The 23,029-nt window shown below is 39.1% G+C and overlaps 1 protein-coding gene across 33 annotated transcripts in view; it reads left to right on the top strand.

The window, feature by feature from the left end:
• LOC106877401 (uncharacterized) overlaps nucleotides 1–23,029 on the top strand; it is a 219,860-nt gene that overhangs the window by 25,233 nt on the left and 171,598 nt on the right. For all 33 annotated transcript variants that reach the window (XM_089353728.1, XM_089353725.1, XM_089353730.1 and 30 more), the window contains exons 3-6: nucleotides 3,399–17,204; nucleotides 17,876–18,049; nucleotides 19,327–19,433; nucleotides 22,569–22,874. In XM_089353728.1, the coding sequence (XP_089209854.1) occupies nucleotides 3,399–17,204; nucleotides 17,876–18,049; nucleotides 19,327–19,433; nucleotides 22,569–22,874 (14,393 nt within the window). The remainder of the gene's footprint in view (nucleotides 1–3,398; nucleotides 17,205–17,875; nucleotides 18,050–19,326; nucleotides 19,434–22,568; nucleotides 22,875–23,029) is intronic.

Genomic DNA, 23,029 nt, shown 5'->3' with positions numbered 1-23,029 from the left:
GTTTGGTAGGTGATCCTGAGCGTCAGTTTCGGGAATATCCCTGATTTGATTTGCTACAGGTTCTTGAGGAGGTTGGTCCTGATTTAAAGACTTTTCAAACTCAGTATCAGAACCTAAAGTCACTGATGAACGCGTGCTTCGAACGACACGGATTCTACTGGTCATTTCCATGGCAGGTATCGAGGGCCGCACTATAAGCGCACAGAGTAAATCAGTTGCCTGGTTCCTTGGGTAAGGTTCAGAGGTCCCAGGCATCATCATTTTCTGGTGGTGGGGGAAATTTTATTTTGAGCAGTATTAAATTAGTTCATGTCATGATCTGCCACTTGGAAGGTGTCAAATGGCAGCCCCACAGAATTCATGTAGCATAGCAGACAGAGGCAGATATTGAATTAACAGCCAGAGAGAGACAGAGACAGGGAAGACAAAAGACAAGACCATCATGTAGTCTCCAAGCTATTTCCAGTAGGATGGCGATGGCGTTGGCGGCTGCGACCATGCTGGAGCACCGACTTTTGTCTAATAAACAGACCCCAGGACTTATTCTTTGTAAGCCTAATACTTATTCTATCGGACTCTTTTGCCAAACTGCTAAGTTACGGGGACGTAAACGCACCAGCATCGGTTGTCAAGCTTTGTCGGGGAGACAAACACAAGCACACAAACGTATACACACACACATGCATACATGCATACATATATACATGCACGCACGCACACGCACACACACACACACACACACACACATATGCTTGGCTCATTTCAGTTTCAGTCTACCAAATCCACTTACAAGACTTTGGTTGGCCTGAGGTCTTAGTAGAAGATACTTGTCCAAAGTGCAACGCAGTGGGACTGAACCCGGAACCATGTGGTTAGTAAGCAAGCTACTTACCACACAGCCACCCCTGCTTCTATAAAAGAATATTCGACCACGACGAGATTCGAACTTGCAATCCTCTGATTCGCAGTCAGCCGCCTTATCTATTAGGCCATATTCTTCTTCTTCTTCTTCTTCTTCTTCTTCTTCTTCTTCTTCTTCTTCTTCTTCTTCTTCTTCTTCTTCTTCTTCTTCTTCTTCTTCTTCTTCTTCTTCTTCTTCTTCTTATCATTATGTGACTGCGTGGTAAGTAGCTTGCATACGAACCACATAGTTCCGGTTTCATTCATTCCCACTGCCTGGCATCTTGGGCAAGTGTCTCCTACTCTCGCCTCGGGCCGACCAAAGCCTTATGAGTGGATTTGGTAGACAGAGACTGAAAGAAGCCCGTCGTATATATACATATATATATATATATATATATATATATATATATATATATATATATATATATATATATATGCATGTGTGTGTATATGTTGATATCTGTGTCCCCTCCAACATCGCTTGACAACCGATGGTGGTGTGTTTACGTCGCCGTAATTTAGCGGTTTGGCAAAAGAGACTGATAGAATAAGGACTAGGCTCCCAAAGAATAAGTCCTGGGATCGATTTTCTCGACTAAAGAAGGTGCTCCAGCATGGCCGCAGTCAAATGACTGAAACAAGTAAAAGAGTAAAAGAAATTATTATTGTTATTATTATTATTATTGTCTTCTTTAAATTTCTTGCCGAGTGTCTTCTCAAGACCTAGGGCAAAGAACCTCAGTGTATACATTGGTAGGCCCTCAAAATAAACACACCAGATTGTTCATTTACAAAGTCATGTGATAGAAAAAGAAGGGGAAGTAAGACAGAGAAAAAGAACAGAGAAAACAAAATGAGTTAGAAAATGTAACAAAAAAATTAAAGGGGGGAAAAGGAAAGAAATTTCGCAATGACAATATTCTTCTCAATACGTGTGACGTACCATTTAAGACAATCTTATCATCATCATCATCATCATCATCATCATCATCATCACCATCACCATCATCATCATCATCATCATCATTGTTATTGATGAAAGGCCGACTTTGCCCTTCAACCTTTCTTGGTCGATAAAATAAGTACCAGTCGAAGACTGGGGTCGATGTAATCGACTTAATCCCGTCCCCTAAATTTGAAGCTTCGTGTTTCCAGTAGAAAGGGTTATTATTGTTATTATTATTATTGTTGTTGTTGTTATTATTATTATTATTATTATTATTATTATTATTATTATTATTATTATTATTATCATTATTATCATTATCGTCGTCGTCATCATAATAATAATAAAATTAAAGACGACAATAAAGTGAATTGTGGGCGTGACCTCAAAAGCAAGCAATTCATTGCTGGAGTAGAGGCGACATCAACCCGGTACCTCTAACTCTCCCTAAGCAACAAGGAGACTTGCCCGACACTGGGAAAACAGCTTGTAAATGAGAATGGGAGGAGAGCCACCGCACGAAAAATGGCAGTGAATAACTGTGTTAGCTAAAATCCAATGCCTAGAAACCCGGTGGAAAGATCCCCGAAAAAAATATGGGCAGGTGTAGATCATATAACCAGGGCAAAGTATTTTAAGGGGTGTAGATGTCCATTTTATGAGCGAAGCTTTCGCTCTGAAGCACCACGTAGTTCCCATGACCGACAAGAAGCTAACCTTCTATATAACGAATTTCGGAAGAATGACTTGCCGTGTTAAGATAAAGAAAGTTCTTTGGTAGTTGCTGGAAAGCAGTGAGACTACTCGACGTGAAATGATCGGAGAAGGAGTTTTGTTCTGGGTCTACAGTAGGGAATATTCTGCTACACAGTAGTAAAGCAAGTTGCCATCTGTAAGTTGAAGAAGGCCATTTCAGAGAGCTTTCTGTTGTCAACGAGAAGCGAGAGACAGAAGGTACAGAATAGCACTCCCACCCCGTCCCCCATTCAGATGAAAGTAAGCGAAGCAAATGTCTAAAAGTCTCCACAAATTGGTGCTAAGGCGTGTGTGTTGGAAATCCTAATCTCACCGATGGCTAGTGACCTCAGATCATTGTGCAGGTTGGTGCTTTTCCTCAATCATTTGAACCTTAGCCACTACACATTCTTCGGTTACCATTGCCAATAGCAAAAAAAAAACAAAAAGCTGCCTTCCATATCTTACTTAACAGTGGTCTCAAATTTTGACAGAAGCCAACAAGTTCAGGGTTGGGGTAAGTCGAATACATTGACTCCAGGGCTCAACTGGCACTTATTTTATCGACCCCGAACGGATGATAGTAAAGTCTACCTCGGTGGAATTTGAACTCGGAAAGTACAGACAGAAGAAAATACCGTTAAGCACTTTTCCCGGTACGCTAACGATTCTTCCAGCACACCGCTTTGTCCTGTTTAATATTAAAATGAATTACACAAGCGAGATATTAGTGCATGAATCATTACTATAAGATAATTTAATAATGTATGCTGAGTGTGCGCAAATTTGAATAAAATATTTTTCTTTTTGCTAGATACATCAGTCACAACATGTTCGGCAAACATGACAGGATCAACTGATAACAAAAATCAGACACTCACCAGTGCAAAAGACGTTTCTAGTGGATTATCATCAACAGATGATTTTTCAACAGATGAAACCATACATCCCACGACAGAATATTCGTCAGACACCATGTTAACAGGTGTGGCAACTGCCATTCTATCAACAGATGAAATCACACATCTCACAACAGAAAGTTCAACAGACACCATGACAACAGATGAAACGACAAATTCCACAACAGACTCCATATCAACAGATATGACAACTGACACTCTATCAACAGATGAAACCACATATCTCACAACAGGGTATTCCACAGACATCATATCAACAGATTTGACGACAGAGGCTCTATCAACAGATGAAACAACAAAACTCACGACAGAATATTCAACAGACACCATCTCAACAGATATGGCAACTGCCACTCTATCGACAGAGGAAACGACAAATCCCACAACAGAATATTTAACAGACACCGTGTCAACAGATTTGACGACAAATCCCACAACTGAATATTCAACAGACGCCATATCAACAGATTTGACGACTGATGCTCTATCAACAGATGAAACAACAAATCCCACAACAGAATATTCAACAGACACCATATCAACAGATTTGACGACAGAGGCTACATCAACAGATGAAACGACAAATGCAACAACAGAATATTCAACAGATACCCTGTCAACAGATGTGACGACAGATGCTCTATCAACAGATCAAACGACAAATCCCACAACAGAATATTCAACAGACACCATATCAACAGATTTGACGACAGATGCTCTATCAACAGATCAAACGACAAATCCCACAACTGAATATTCAACAGACACCATATCAACAGATTTGACGACTGACGCTCTATCAACAGATCAAACGACAAATCCCACAACAGAATATTCAACAGACACCATATCAACAGATTTGACGACAAATGCTCTATCAACAGATCAAACGACAAATCCCACAACTGAATATTCAACAGACACCATATCAACAGATTTGACCGCAGATGCTCTATCAACAGATCAAACGACAAATCCCACAACTGAATATTCAACAGACACCATATCAACAGATTTGACGACTGACGCTCTATCAACAGATCAAACGACAAATCCCACAACTGAATATTCAACAGACACCATATCAACAGATTTGACGACTGACGCTCTATCAACAGATCAAACGACAAATCCCACAACTGAATATTCAACAGACACCATATCAACAGATTTGACGACAGATGCTCTATCAACAGATCAAACGACAAATCCCACAACTGAATATTCAACAGACACCATATCAACAGATTTGACGACTGACGCTCTATCAACAGATGAAACGACAAATCCCACAACTGAATATTCAACAGACACCATATCAACAGATTTGACCACAGATGCTCTATCAACAGATCAAACGACAAATCCCACAACTGAATATTCAACAGACACCATATCAACAGATTTGACGACTGACACTCTATCAACAGATCAAACGACAAATCCCACAACAGAATATTCAACAGACACCATATCAACAGATTTGACGACAAATGCTCTATCAACAGATCAAACGACAAATCCCACAACTGAATATTCAACAGACACCATATCAACAGATTTGACGACAGATGCTCTATCAACAGATCAAACGACAAATCCCACAACTGAATATTCAACAGACACCATATCAACAGATTTGACGACAGATGCTCTATCAACAGATCAAACGACAAATCCCACAACTGAATATTCAACAGACACCATATCAACAGATTTGACGACAGAAGCTCTATCAACAGATCAAACGACAAATCCCACAACTGAATATTCAACAGACACCATATCAACAGATTTGACGACTGACGCTCTATCAACAGATCAAACGACAAATCCCACAACAAAATATTCAACAGACACCATATCAACAGATTTGACTACAGATGCTCTATCAACAGATCAAACGACAAATCCCACAACTGAATATTCAACAGACACCATATCAACAGATTTGACGACAGATGCTGTATCAACAGATCAAACGACAAATCCCACAACTGAATATTCAACAGACACCATATCAACAGATTTGACGACTGACGCTCTATCAACAGATCAAACGACAAATCCCACAACTGAATATTCAACAGACACCATATCAACAGATTTGACGACAGATGCTCTATCAACAGATCAAACGACAAATCCCACAACTGAATATTCAACAGACACCATATCAACAGATTTGACGACTGACGCTCTATCAACAGATCAAACGACAAATCCCACAACTGAATATTCAACAGACACCATATCAACAGATTTGACGACAGATGCTCTATCAACAGATCAAACGACAAATCCCACAACTGAATATTCAACAGACACCATATCAACAGATTTGACGACTGACTCTCTATCAACAAATCAAACGACAAATCCCACAACTGAATATTCAACAGACGCCATATCAACAGATTTGACGACTGACGCTCTATCAACAGATCAAACGACAAATCCCACAACTGAATATTCAACAGACACCATATCAACAGATTTGACGACAGATGCTCTATCAACAGATCAAACGACAAATCCCACAACTGAATATTCAACAGACACCATATCAACAGATTTGACGACAGATGCTCTATCAACAGATCAAACGACAAATCCCACAACTGAATATTCAACAGACACCATATCAACAGATTTGACGACAGATGCTCTATCAACAGATCAAACGACAAATCCCACAACTGAATATTCAACAGACACCATATCAACAGATTTGACGACAGATGCTCTATCAACAGATCAAACGACAAATCCCACAACTGAATATTCAACAGACACCATATCAACAGATTTGACGACAGATGCTCTATCAACAGATCAAACGACAAATCCCACAACTGAATATTCAACAGACGCCGTATCAACAGATTTGACGACTGACGCTCTATCAACAGATCAAACGACAAATCCCACAACTGAATATTCAACAGACACCATATCAACAGATTTGACTACAGAGACTCTATCAACAGATCAAACGACAAATCCCACAACTGAATATTCAACAGACACCATATCAACAGATTTGACGACTGACACTCTATCAACAGATCAAACGACAAATCCCACAATTGAATATTCAACAGACACCATATCAACAGATGTGACGACTGACGCTCTATCAACAGATCAAACGACAAATCCCACAACAGAATATTCAACAGACACCATATCAACAGATTTGACGACAGATGCTCTATCAACAGATCAAACGACAAATCCCACAACTGAATATTCAACAGACACCATATCAACAGATTTGACGACAGATGCTCTATCAACAGATCAAACGACAAATCCCACAACTGAATATTCAACAGACGCAATATCAACAGATTTGACGACAGATGCTCTATCAACAGATCAAACGACAAATCCCACAACTGAATATTCAACAGACGCAATATCAACAGATTTAACGACTGAGGCTCTATCAACAGATCAAACGACAAATCCCACAACTGAATATTCAACAGACGCCATATCAACAGATGTGACAACTGACGCTCTATCAACAGATCAAACGACAAATCCCACAACTGAATATTTAACAGACGCAATATCAACAGATTTGACGACAGATGCTCTATCAACAGACCAAACGACAAATCCCACAACTGAATATTCAACAGACGCCATATCAACAGATGTGACAACTGACGCTCTATCAACAGATCAAACAACAAATCCCACAACAGAATATTCAACAGACACCATATCAACAGATTTGACGACAGATGCTCTATCAACAGATCAAACGACAAATCCCACAACGGAATATTCAACAGACACCATATCAACAGATTTGACGACAGATGCTCTATCAACAGATCAAACGACAAATCCCACAACTGAATATTCAACAGACGCCATATCAACAGATTTGACAACTGACGCTCTGTCAACAGATCAAACGACAAATCCCACAACTGAATATTCAACAGACGCCATATCAACAGATTTGACGACTGACGCTCTATCAACAGATCAAACGACAAATCCCACAAATGAATATTCAACAGACGCCATATCAACAGATTTGACGACTGACGCTCTATCAACAGATCAAACGACAAATCCCACAACAGAATATTCAACAGACGCCATATCAACAGATTTGACGACTGACGCTCTATCAACAGATCAAACGACAAATCCCACAACAGAATATTCAACAGACGCCATATCAACAGATTTGACGACTGACGCTCTATCAACAGATCAAACGACAAATCCCACAACAGAATATTCAACAGACGCCATATCAACAGATTTGACGACTGACGCTCTATCAACAGATCAAACGACAAATCCCACAACTGAATATTCAACAGACGCCATATCAACAGATTTGACGACTGACGCTCTATCAACAGATCAAACGACAAATCCCACAACTGAATATTCAACAGACGCCATATCAACAGATTTGACGACTGACGCTCTATCAACAGATCAAACGACAAATCCCACAACTGAATATTCAACAGACGCCATATCAACAGATTTGACGACTGACGCTCTATCAACAGATCAAACGACAAATCCCACAACTGAATATTCAACAGACGCAATATCAACAGATTTAACGACTGAGGCTCTATCAACAGATCAAACGACAAATCCCACAACTGAATATTCAACAGACGCCATATCAACAGATTTGACGACTGACGCTCTATCAACAGATCAAACGACAAATCCCACAACTGAATATTCAACAGACGCCATATCAACAGATTTGACGACTGACGCTCTATCAACAGATCAAACGACAAATCCCACAACTGAATATTCAACAGACGCAATATCAACAGATTTAACGACTGAGGCTCTATCAACAGATCAAACGACAAATCCCACAACTGAATATTCAACAGACGCCATATCAACAGATTTGACGACTGACGCTCTATCAACAGATCAAACGACAAATCCCACAACTGAATATTCAACAGACGCCATATCAACAGATTTGACGACTGACGCTCTATCAACAGATCAAACGACAAATCCCACAACTGAATATTCAACAGACGCCATATCAACAGATTTGACGACAGGGGCTCTATCAACAGATCAAACGACAAATCCCACAACTGAATATTCAACAGACGCCATATCAACAGATTTGACAACTGACGCTCTGTCAACAGATCAAACGACAAATCCCACAACTGAATATTCAACAGACGCAATATCAACAGATTTGACGACAGATGCTCTATCAACAGATCAAACGACAAATCCCACAACTGAATATTCAACAGACGCCATATCAACAGATGTGACAACTGACGCTCTATCAACAGATCAAACGACACATCCCACAACTGAATATTCAACAGACGCAATATCAACAGATTTGACGACAGACGCTCTATCAACAGATCAAACGACAAATCCCACAACTGAATATTCAACAGACGCCATATCAACAGATGTGACAACTGACGCTCTATCAACAGATCAAACGACAAATCCCACAACAGAATATTCAACAGACACTCTGTCAACAGATTTGACAACTGACGCTCTATCAACAGATCAAACGACAAATCCCACAACTGAATATTCAACAGACACCATATCAAGAGATTTGAGGACAGACGCTCTATCAACAGATGTGACAACTGACGCTCTATCAACAGATCAATCGACAAATCCCACAAAAGAATATTCAACAGACACTCTGTCAACAGATGTGACAACTGACGCTCTATCAACAGATCAAGCGACAAATCCCACAACAGAATATTCAACAGACACTCTGTCAACAGATGTGACAACTGACGCTCTATCAACAGATCAAACGACAAATCCCACAACTGAATATTCAACAGACGCCATATCAACAGATTTGACGACTGACGCTCTATCAACAGATCAAACGACAAATCCCACAACTGAATATTCAACAGACGCCATATCAACAGATTTGACGACTGACGCTCTATCAACAGATCAAGCGACAAATCCCACAACAGAATATTCAACAGACACTCCGTCAACAGATGTGACGACTGACGCTCTATCAACAGATCAAACTACAAATCCCACAACTGAATATTCAACAGACGCCATATCAACAGATTTGACAACTGACGCTCTGTCAACAAATCAAACAACAAATCCCACAACTGAATATTCAACAGACGCCATATCAACAGATTTGACGACTGACGCTCTATCAACAGATCAAACGACAAATCCCACAACTGAATATTCAACAGACGCCATATCAACAGATTTGACGACTGACGCTCTATCAACAGATCAAACGACAAATCCCACAACAGAATATTCAACAGACGCCATATCAACAGATGTGACGACTGACGCCCTATCAACAGATCAAACGACAAATCCCACAACAGAATATTCAACAGACGCCATATCAACAGATTTGACGACTGATGCTCTATCAACAGATCAAACGACAAATCCCACAACAGAATATTCAACAGACGCCATATCAACAGATTTGACGACTGATGCTCTATCAACAGATCAAACGACAAATCCCACAACAGAATATTCAACAGACGCCATATCAACAGATTTGACGACTGACGCTCTATCAACAGATCAAACGACAAATCCCACAACAGAATATTCAACAGACGCCATATCAACAGATTTGACGACTGACGCTCTATCAACAGATCAAACGACAAATCCTACAACAGAATATTCAACAGACGCCTTATCAACAGATTTGACGACTGACGCTCTATCAACAGATCAAACGACAAATCCCACAACAGAATATTCAACAGACGCCATATCAACAGATGTGACAACTGACGCTCTATCAACAGATCAAACGACAAATCCCACAACAGAATATTCAACAGACGCCATATCAACAGATTTGACGACTGACGCTCTATCAACAGATCAAACGACAAATCCCACAACAGAATATTCAACAGACGCCATATCAACAGATGTGACAACTGACGCTCTATCAACAGATCAAACGACAAATCCCACAACAGAATATTCAACAGACGCCATATCAACAGATTTGACGACTGACGCTCTATCAACAGATCAAACGACAAATCCCACAACAGAATATTCAACAGACGCCATATCAACAGATTTGACGACTGACGCTCTATCAACAGATCAAACGACAAATCCCACAACAGAATATTCAACAGATACCCTGTCAACAGATGTGACGACTGACGCTCTATCAACAGATCAAACGACAAATCCCACAACAGAATATTCAAAAGACGCCATATCAACAGATATGACGACTGACGCTCTATCAACAGATCAAACGACAAATCCCACAACTGAATATTCAACAGACGCCATATCAACAGATTTGACAACTGACGCTCTATCAACAGATCAAACGACAAATCCCACAACAGAATATTCAACAGACGCCATATCAACAGATTTGACGACTGACGCTCTATCAACAGATCAAACGACAAATCCCACGACAGAATATTCAACAGACGCCATATCAACAGATTTGACGACTGACGCTCTATCAACAGATCAAACGACAAATCCCACAACAGAATATTCAACAGACGCCATATCAACAGATTTGACGACTGACGCTCTATCAACAGATCAAACGACAAATCCCACAACAGAATATTCAAAAGACGCCATATCAACAGATTTGACGACTGACGCTCTATCAACAGATCAAACGACAAATCCCACAACTGAATATTCAACAGACGCCATATCAACAGATTTGACGACTGACGCTCTATCAACAGATCAAACGACAAATCCCACAACAGAATATTCAACAGATACCCTGTCAACAGATGTGACAACTGACGCTCCATCAACAGATCAAACGACAAATCCTACAGCAGAATATTCAACAGACACTCTGTCAACAGATGTGACGACTGACGCTCTATCAACAGATCAAACGACAAATCCCACAACAGAATATTCAACAGACGCCATATCAACAGATTTGACGACTGACGCTCTATCAACAGATCAAACGACAAATCCCACAACAGAATATTCAACAGACGCCATATCAACAGATTTGACGACTGACGCTCTATCAACAGATCAAACGACAAATCCCACAACAGAATATTCAACAGACGCCATATCAACAGATTTGACGACTGACGCTCTATCAACAGATCAAACGACAAATCCCACAACAGAATATTCAAAAGACGCCATATCAACAGATTTGACGACTGACGCTCTATCAACAGATCAAACGACAAATCCCACAACTGAATATTCAACAGACGCCATATCAACAGATTTGACGACTGACGCTCTATCAACAGATCAAACGACAAATCCCACAACAGAATATTCAACAGACGCCATATCAACAGATTTGACGACTGACGCTCTATCAACAGATCAAACGACAAATCCCACAACACAATATTCAACAGACGCCATATCAACAGATTTGACGACTGACGCTCTATCAACAGATCAAACGACAAATCCCACAACAGAATATTCAACAGACGCCATATCAACAGATTTGACGACTGACGCTCTATCAACAGATCAAACGACAAATCCCACAACAGAATATTCAAAAGACGCCATATCAACAGATTTGACGACTGACGCTCTATCAACAGATCAAACGACAAATCCCACAACTGAATATTCAACAGACGCCATATCAAAAGATTTGACGACTGACGCTCTATCAACAGATCAAACGACAAATCCCACAACAGAATATTCAACAGACGCCATATCAACAGATTTGACGACTGACGCTCTATCAACAGATCAAACGACAAATCCCACAACTGAATATTCAACAGACGCCATATCAACAGATTTGACGACTGACGCTCTATCAACAGATCAAACGACAAATCCCACAACTGAATATTCAACAGACACCATATCAACAGATTTGACGACTGACGCTCTATCAACAGATCAAACGACAAATCCCACAACAGAATATTCAACAGACGCCATATCAACAGATTTGACGACTGACGCTCTATCAACAGATCAAACGACAAATCCCACAACTGAATATTCAACAGACGCCATATCAACAGATTTGACGACTGACGCTCTATCAACAGATCAAACGACAAATCCCACAACAGAATATTCAACAGATACCCTGTCAACAGATGTGACAACTGACGCTCCATCAACAGATCAAACGACAAATCCTACAACAGAATATTCAACAGACACCCTGTCAACAGATGTGACGACTGACGCTCTATCAACAGATCAAACGACAAATCCCACAACAGAATATTCAACAGACGCCATATCAACAGATTTGACGACTGACGCTCTATCAACAGATCAAACGACAAATCCCACAACTGAATATTCAACAGACACCCTGTCAACAGATGTGACGACTGACGCTCTATCAACAGATCAAACGACAAATCCCACAACTGAATATTCAACAGACGCCATATCAACAGATTTGACGACTGACGCTCTATCAACAGATCAAACGACAAATCCCACAACAGAATATTCAACAGACACCATATCAACAGATTTGACGACTGACGCTCTATCAACAGATCAAACGACAAATCCCACAACTGAATATTCAACAGACGCCGTATCAACAGATTTGACGACAGGGGCTCTATCAACAGATCAAACGACAAATCCCACAACTGAATATTCAACAGACGCCATATCAACAGATTTGACGACTGACGCTCTATCAACAGATCAAACGACAAATCCCACAACTGAATATTCAACAGACACCATATCAACAGATTTGACGACTGACGCTCTATCAACAGATCAAACGACAAATCCCACAACAGAATATTCAACAGACGCCATATCAACAGATTTGACGACTGACGCTCTATCAACAGATCAAACGACAAATCCCACAACTGAATATTCAACAGACGCCATATCAACAGATTTGACGACTGACGCTCTATCAACAGATCAAACGACAAATCCCACAACAGAATATTCAACAGACGCCATATCAACAGATTTGACGACTGACGCTCTATCAACAGATCAAACGACAAATCCCACAACAGAATATTCAACAGACGCCATATCAACAGATTTGACGACTGACGCTCTATCAACAGATCAAACGACAAATCCCACAACAGAATATTCAACAGACGCCATATCAACAGATTTGACGACTGACGCTCTATCAACAGATCAAACGACAAATCCCACAACAGAATATTCAAAAGACGCCATATCAACAGATTTGACGACTGACGCTCTATCAACAGATCAAACGACAAATCCCACAACTGAATATTCAACAGACGCCATATCAACAGATTTGACGACTGACGCTCTATCAACAGATCAAACGACAAATCCCACAACAGAATATTCAACAGACGCCATATCAACAGATTTGACGACTGACGCTCTATCAACAGATCAAACGACAAATCCCACAACTGAATATTCAACAGACGCCATATCAACAGATTTGACGACTGACGCTCTATCAACAGATCAAACGACAAATCCCACAACAGAATATTCAAAAGACGCCATATCAACAGATTTGACGACTGACGCTCTATCAACAGATCAAACGACAAATCCCACAACTGAATATTCAACAGACGCCATATCAAAAGATTTGACGACTGACGCTCTATCAACAGATCAAACGACAAATCCCACAACAGAATATTCAACAGACGCCATATCAACAGATTTGACGACTGACGCTCTATCAACAGATCAAACGACAAATCCCACAACTGAATATTCAACAGACGCCATATCAACAGATTTGACGACTGACGCTCTATCAACAGATCAAACGACAAATCCCACAACTGAATATTCAACAGACACCATATCAACAGATTTGACGACTGACGCTATATCAACAGATCAAACGACAAATCCCACAACAGAATATTCAACAGACGCCATATCAACAGATTTGACGACTGACTCTCTATCAACAGATCAAACGACAAATCCCACAACTGAATATTCAACAGACACCATATCAACAGATTTGACGACTGACGCTCTATCAACAGATCAAACGACAAATCCCACAACTGAATATTCAACAGACACCATATCAACAGATTTGACGACTGACGCTCTATCAACAGATCAAACGACAAATCCCACAACAGAATATTCAACAGACACCATATCAACAGATTTGACGACTGACGCTCTATCAACAGATCAAACGACAAATCCCACAACAGAATATTCAACAGACGCCATATCAACAGATTTGACGACTGACGCTCTATCAACAGATCAAACGACAAATCCCACAACTGAATATTCAACAGACGCCATATCAACAGATTTGACGACTGACGCTCTATCAACAGATCAAACGACAAATCCCACAACTGAATATTCAACAGACGCCATATCAACAGATTTGACGACTGACGCTCTATCAACAGATCAAACGAAAAATCCCACAACTGAATATTCAACAGACACCATATCAACAGATTTGACGACTGACGCTCTATCAACAGATCAAACGACAAATCCCACAACAGAATATTCAACAGACGCCATATCAACAGATTTGACGACTGACGCTCTATCAACAGATCAAACGACAAATCCCACAACTGAATATTCAACAGACACCATATCAACAGATTTGACGACTGACGCTCTATCAACAGATCAAACGACAAATCCCACAACTGAATATTCAACAGACACCATATCAACAGATTTGACGACTGACGCTCTATCAACAGATCAAACGACAAATCCCACAACAGAATATTCAACAGACACCATATCAACAGATTTGACGACTGACGCTCTATCAACAGATCAAACGACAAATCCCACAACAGAATATTCAACAGACGCCATATCAACAGATTTGACGACTGACGCTCTATCAACAGATCAAACGACAAATCCCACAACTGAATATTCAACAGACGCCATATCAACAGATTTGACGACTGACGCTCTATCAACAGATCAAACGACAAATCCCACAACTGTATATTCAACAGACGCCATATCAACAGATTTGACGACTGACGCTCTATCAACAGATCAAACGACAAATCCCACAACAGAATATTCAACAGATACCCTGTCAACAGATGTGACAACTGACGCTCCATCAACAGATCAAACGACAAATCCCACAACAGAATATTCAACAGACACCCTGTCAACAGATGTGACGACTGACGCTCTATCAACAGATCAAACGACAAATCCCACAACAGAATATTCAACAGACGCCATATCAACAGATTTGACGACTGACGCTCTATCAACAGATCAAACGACAAATCCCACAACTGAATATTCAACAGACACCCTGTCAACAGATGTGACGACTGACGCTCTATCAACAGATCAAACGACAAATCCCACAACTGAATATTCAACAGACGCCATATCAACAGATTTGACGACTGACGCTCTATCAACAGATCAAACGACAAATCCCACAACAGAATATTCAACAGACACCATATCAACAGATTTGACGACTGACGCTCTATCAACAGATCAAACGACAAATCCCACAACTGAATATTCAACAGACGCCGTATCAACAGATTTGACGACCGGGGCTCTATCAACAGATCAAACGACAAATCCCACAACTGAATATTCAACAGGCACTATGTCAACACATGTGACAACTGACACTCTATCAGTAGCTGAAACCACACATCCGACAATAGAATATTCAACAGACACCATATCAACAGATGTGACAACCGATGCTCTATCAACAGATGAAACCACACATCCCACAACAGAATTTTCAACAGACACCATATCAACAGATTTGACTACAGAGACTCTATCAACAGATCAAACGACAAATCCCACAACAGAATATTTATCAGACACCATGTCAACAGATGTGACAACTGAGGGACTGTCAACAGAGGGAACCACACATCCCTCAACAGAATATCGAACAGATGCCATGTCAACAGATGTGACAACAGAGGCTCTATCAACAGGTGAAACCACACATCCCGCAACAGAATATTCAACAGTGACCATGTCAACAGATTTGACAACAGACATTCAATCAACAGATGAAACCACACATCCTACAGCAGAATATTCAACACACTCCATATCAACAGATTTGACAACAGATGCTCCGTCAACAGATGAAACCATATATCCCACTACAGAATATTCAACAGGAACCATGTCAACAGATGTGACGACAGAGTCTCTATCAACAGATGAAAGCATAACTCCTACAACACAATATTCAGCAGGCTCAACGATAACAAATACGGAGGATGTTCTATCAACAGATATGACGTCTCTTACTACAACAAAATATTCAGTGGCCTCTACGACTACAAATGTAACAACAGATACCCTATCAACGGATGAAACCACACATCCAACAACAGAATATTCAACAGCCTCCGAGTCAACACATACGATAACAGACGTTTTATCAACAGATAAGACTTCTCGTCCTGCAACAGAATATTCCACAGCCTCTATGAGTACAGATGTGATAACAGACACGCTATCAACGGATAAAACCACTCGTCCTACAACAGAATATTCAACAACCACAATGACTACAGGTGTGACAACACACGTTCTATCAACAGATAAGACTATTCATACCACGACACCAATTTTTTCAACTACACTTGCCCACAGTACTGGTTTTACAACGTATATTGCAGGTACGTAAAATTACAACAACCTGTCAAACTTGCTTCAAATTAAATGCTGTCCTCCGAATTTGGTCTAATGCAGAATTATACCCTTTCGCCAGATACCAGACTCCCTGCATCTGCTTTCAATATACTTAATTTTATTTAAGAAAATTGACGATACCTGTATTTTGTATTACCGGTGCTTATGTCCACTAGAAAATGGTTGTCCTCATAAAAAGAAGTGAAATATTACTGATCTATAATTAATATGTATCCTTTAGTTTCCTTAAAAGTTCTACAAGTAAGAGAGCTCCCGTTTATCATATATATTTTGGTTACGTTTATATATCTGTAGCTACGCTATATCCTACATGTTTAACATTATTCTTCATATTGCAGCATCCTCTTAACATACGTTAATTACATTTTTGTCTAAGCACGTTTGCATCTTTTTAACACATAATTTCGTTACCTTCAAAAACGCACCTCTTAACACATATATTTAAGTAATCTTAACCGTATTGTGTTCTTCGCAGATCCCAATAATTTCTGTTAATCTTTCTTTCCTCGAACGCCGCGTTGCAGCTGAAAGAAAAAGAAAAAGAAAAACATATTAAGACAAAAAAGAAACCTTAGAAATTTTGAAGTGAATTTGTCGTATGTTAGACAATTTAACATATCACTTTTCTTTGTTTTAGGAACCAACGCAACTTTATCAACATCATCTGCTACTCCAACTAAAACCACATTTCACCAAACTTCTACTTCGTCGACTTTAAATCCTACAACAAAATACACAACGCAGATTACTACACAAAAAACGACACCACCACCACCAACAACAACAACAGCAAAATATTGCCCCCCATCAGGTAAGGATGGTGTTTTGCCTATAAATCATGTCTGTTTATTAATTAAAATTATTAGCCCATTTATTTAATAAGCAAGTAGTGTATTTGAAATAAAACGAAATTGAGAGTAAAATATACAATATCAAACATACTTTTACGAACTCTTAAATTTCCGGGTAATAGTTGGAAATAATATCAAACTAATTTCCACAAATTCACTTAGTTCGTTATTTAAATTTTATGATATATATATATATATATATATATATATATACCTCCCTCCACCAAAGTATCAAGGTAACTATAGATATATATTTACTTCACTAAAATTTTCGTTGCGTCTTGCAACCTTTTCAATATTGACTCTGTCAGTTGACTCTGTCAGTTGACTCTGTCAGTTATTGACTCTGTCAGTTATTGACTCTGTCATTGACTCTGTCAGTTATTGAAGCTGCGTTCTCTTTGTTTGTTTGTCGCACGTATGTGGGTCAGTGTGTGTGTGGATACATATGCATGTATGTATGTGTGTATGTATGTATGCATGTATGTATGTGTGCACGTTTGTATGTATGCATGCAGCCTCCATATTCATGTGTTTGTGCGGACGTGTGTCCCCATATTAGTCCTTGTGTGAAGTCAAGTGTGCGTCTATATATGGTCATTTGTTTCAGTCTTCATTTTTGTATGTGCGTGTATGTGTGCTTGTCTGTTCATATAATCTATGTACCTATCCGTCTGTATGTCTATCTGTATACATTAATAGCCTACATACATGTGCATATACATGTACATATACATATATACACACATACACATACATACATCTATCTACATTACAGCCCATTAACTAACTCTACCTGTGGGTATGGGGGCATGATATCTACTACGTATATTTCCTATTTAGTACTGGGAATGTTTCATTTATGAGGACGTACTCCTGAATTTGTCTCTGAGTGTTGGGTCCTTTGGGTGCTTGAATAAAATGCGGATGTCAAGTTGACCCACTTTGCCTCCATGCTGGTCCTTGGCATGTTAGTAGAGTATGGAGGACTGGTTTTGTCTTCATCTCTCTCCCATATGCACATACACACGTCTTACATATCATTAAAATAACATGGCTGAATTAAAGTCATTGCCTCACTCTCATTTACGTGAATGGATCCGAAATAGATATGGATACAGATCTTCATCACTTTCAGTTTTAATATGAAAACCAATAAACTAGCTTTTAACAACGAATACATTTATAATTGAAATATTAATCTTTTTAATTTTTCTTTTTCTTTTCAATTTTACAGAGTTGTTGGACCATAGTAACACACGATACTTGTATAATTCCTGGTCACCATACATTTGCCCAAGAATTGATATCAACATAGGACAAAGAGCACTGAACTGCTTTCGTGTATGTATTAATATGTTACAAGATTTACATTCCCAATCTACATTTCACCTGTAAATTCTTACGATATATTCCTAATCATAGAAACAGCAAATGAACTCCAAAATAAACGCACGAAATAATTTCAGTTTTAAAGATCTAAATTTATATGTGGGCTATATTTATATTAAATCAATAACAACGTTTTTACATACCCAAAACTGCTTGTATAATTCAAGCTGTTGTATCCGCTTATTATTAAAATATTTAGTTAAGAACCTCTCTCGCTATAAGAATCTTTTTCTGTCATCGCTTAGTCTCAACTTTTGTAATGGTTGCTTTATCTTTAACTGGAAAATCCAGATAATTTTTTAAATTTAAAAATTCTTGATGGCTTTTTGCCTCTTCACTTTTAACATTGACTAGGTGCTCTCTTTGATGTTCTTATTTTACATATTTCTTTATCATAATATTCAAATAATTCCACTACTTTATATTGTAAATATTGTATCTATAAGAGGTGCAGCAATATCAGAGGAATGTTATCAGAGAAAGTAGTCTTTGTGAGTGGTAAATTTATAAGTACAATAAACACTAGAAATGTACAGAAATAGACTACGTCACATGCCAGGTGGGATGCTTAGAAATAGTTGATAGCTTCCGCTACCTGGGTGCCTAAGTCAGCTGTGGAAGCGAACGCTCCATGAGCGTAGCTGCTAGAATAAGAATAGTCTAGGCAAAGCTCAGAGAAATTCTACCTTTGTTGGTAACAAAGAGTGAAAAGCAGATTGTATGATGCCTGTGTGTGCACAGCTATATTATACGGCAGGGAAATATGGACCGACTGCAGAGGACATATGAAGGTTTGAAAGAAAGGAAGTCAGTGCGCTTCGCTGGATGTGCAATGTCAGTGTGCATGTACGACAGAGTGTAAGCATCCAGATAAAATATTGGGCATAACAGGCAACAAATGTGGTATACAAGAGAGAAAACAACGCTGGGTGTGGACATGTGATGCATATGGGTGAGGACAACTGCGTAAAGAAGTGCCCGTCTCTAAGTGTGGAGGGGACCTGTGGAAGAGGTAGACCCAGGAAGATGTGGGACGAGGTGGTCAAGTATGATCTTCAGAACGTGGGTCTCACTGAGGCAATGACAAGTGATCGAGATCTTTGGCGATTTGCTGTGTATGAGAAAACTCGTCAAGCTAAGTGAAATCATAGTTATTGCCAGTACCGGTGACAAGCAAAAGGCATCCGTGCCAGCATCACGTTAAATGCGCCCACTACACTCTTGGAGTGGGTGGCGTTAGGAAGGGCATTTAGCCGTAGAAACCAAGCCAAAATAGACAGAAGCCTGTTACAGCTCTCCGGCTTACCAGGTCCAGTTAAATCGTCTAAACCATGCCAGTATGAAAAATGGATGTTAAATGATACAAATGAGGATGAATGTATCTCTGTCTTTCTGTCTGTCTTTCTGTTTGTCTGTCTGTCTGTCTGTCTTTCTGACTGTCTCTGTCTTTCTGTCTGTCTGTGTCTGTCTGTCTGTCTGTCTGTGTCTGTCTGTCTGTCTGTCTGTCTGTCTGTCTGTCTGTCTCTCTCTCTCTCTCTCTCTCTCTCTCTCTCTCTCTCTCTCTCTCTATCTATCTATCTATATACGTGACTGTGTGGTAAGAAACTTGCCTCTCAACCACGTGGTTCTGGGTTTAGTCCGACTGCGTAGCATTTTGGGCAGACGTCTTCTACTATGGCCTCAGGCCAACTAAGGACTTGTGAGTGGATTTGGTAGACGAAAACTAAGAGTGGTTGACTTAACTACGAATCCACCCCATTTTAAAGCAGAAACAGCTGTAAGCTAATGAAGTTCATTACATAACATTTAGTTTTCCTGGTGTCATCTCTTTATTTTTTCGCTCTCTCTCTCTATATATCTTAGTGTGCTTACACCCTCGTACATTAGCTGTTTGGCAAAAGATACCGATAATATAGGTCCCAGTGTCAATTTGTTTGACTAAAATCCTTCAAGGCAGTGCCCCAGCATGGCCGCAATCAAATGATTGAAACAAGTAAAAGATAAAGATGCACATGACTAGTACCGTTATCTATAGTAGTTTATTTATTCATAATTTACTAAGTTAAAAGCGTTACAAGTTATAAGAGAACAAAAATAGAAGCAACAAGATATTAGCTATGGCATTAAAAATTTAACTTGGTAAGCATGTGATTTCAGATTTAGTCCCACTGCGTGGCACCTTGGGTAAGTGTCTTTTAATATAGCTCTGGGCTGACTAATGCTCTGTGAATGAATTTGATTGGCGGAAATTGTGTGAAAGCCTGTTGTGTGTGTGTGTGTGTGTATGTGTGTGTGTGTGTGTGTGTGTGTATGTGCGCGTGTGAGTGTGTGTGTGTGTTTGTGTAACTAAAATGTATATTTTTCATCAATACTTTCATTTTACTTAAAAGATTATGGAGAAGATATTTGCATAGAACGTATTGATAATATAGGAACTGTGCTATCTAGTAAGCATATCAGTTAACCGATTCAATCAGATGTAAAGGAAGTGGCAATTGTGAATGACCATAATTATGGGTTGTATATTAAATTGTTTTGTTTATTGTTATATTTATCATTTGATTTTAAGGAGACAACTTAATGCTAATGTTAATGTATTAGTCATGAATTCCGTCGAGGTCGACTTTGCCTTTCAGCCTTCGAGGTTAGTAAATTAAGTACCAGCTGAACACTGGGGGTCGATGTAATCGACTAGCCCCCTTCACCCAAATTTCAGGTCTTGTGCTTATAGTAGAAAAAAAAATTAGCTGTGAATTAGTTTATAAACTGCTTAAATATTAACTAACCAAATTTATTGACAAAGTACTAAATGGTAATCATTTTAATTAACGAGCACGATATTCTTTATCTGTTTCTGGTTTTGTTTTCGTATTTCGGGAATATTTTACACTTATGATTAAATGTTAATATCTTATTCTAGCTGAAAAACTGCTAAAGAACTGGTAGCTTACAAAATTCGTGACTAATTATAATTAGAAACTATTAATTCAAAATTCTTTTCTTGAAATATTTGATTGCAATGCCAATATAAATATCTTTTAATGACCTAATTGTTCTCAACTATGTTATGTAACTTTGTTTTGTCAGATCTACGCTGGTGGATATTTATCAGAGAATACTATGTTCAGCTACGAACCGTATAGTTTATCTTACACTAGAAACTATATCATTGCTCCATACTGGGCAGACCTTTGGTATGAATATCAGAACGTTAAATACAGCATTTATGAGAAATACACAACAAGTGGAATAAATTACAACATGGTGAATAAACTGAGAAATATTGATGCAAAAATTAATATGTATGCAAATATTAGAAATTTCCAATCTGTTTGGGCACTTTTGGTGACATGGGAAAATATACGTCATTCTTCCCTAATAGGAACATCAAGGGTAAGTTAATTACACATTATATTTAATCTCATGAATATAATTATTTTAAATTTACCAAATTAAGAAAAAGATCATTTAGCAATGCCGATTCATTCCTACTGAATTTACAGTTTTATCAATGAATCAACTTTCTGACGCAGTAAATTTTTAGTTTA

The sequence above is a fragment of the Octopus bimaculoides genome, chromosome 6, assembly GCF_046866305.1.
Source record: "Octopus bimaculoides isolate indiv1 chromosome 6, ASM4686630v1, whole genome shotgun sequence".
Lineage (NCBI taxonomy): Eukaryota > Metazoa > Mollusca > Cephalopoda > Octopoda > Octopodidae > Octopus > Octopus bimaculoides.
This window is presented reverse-complemented; position numbering and strand designations above follow the sequence as displayed.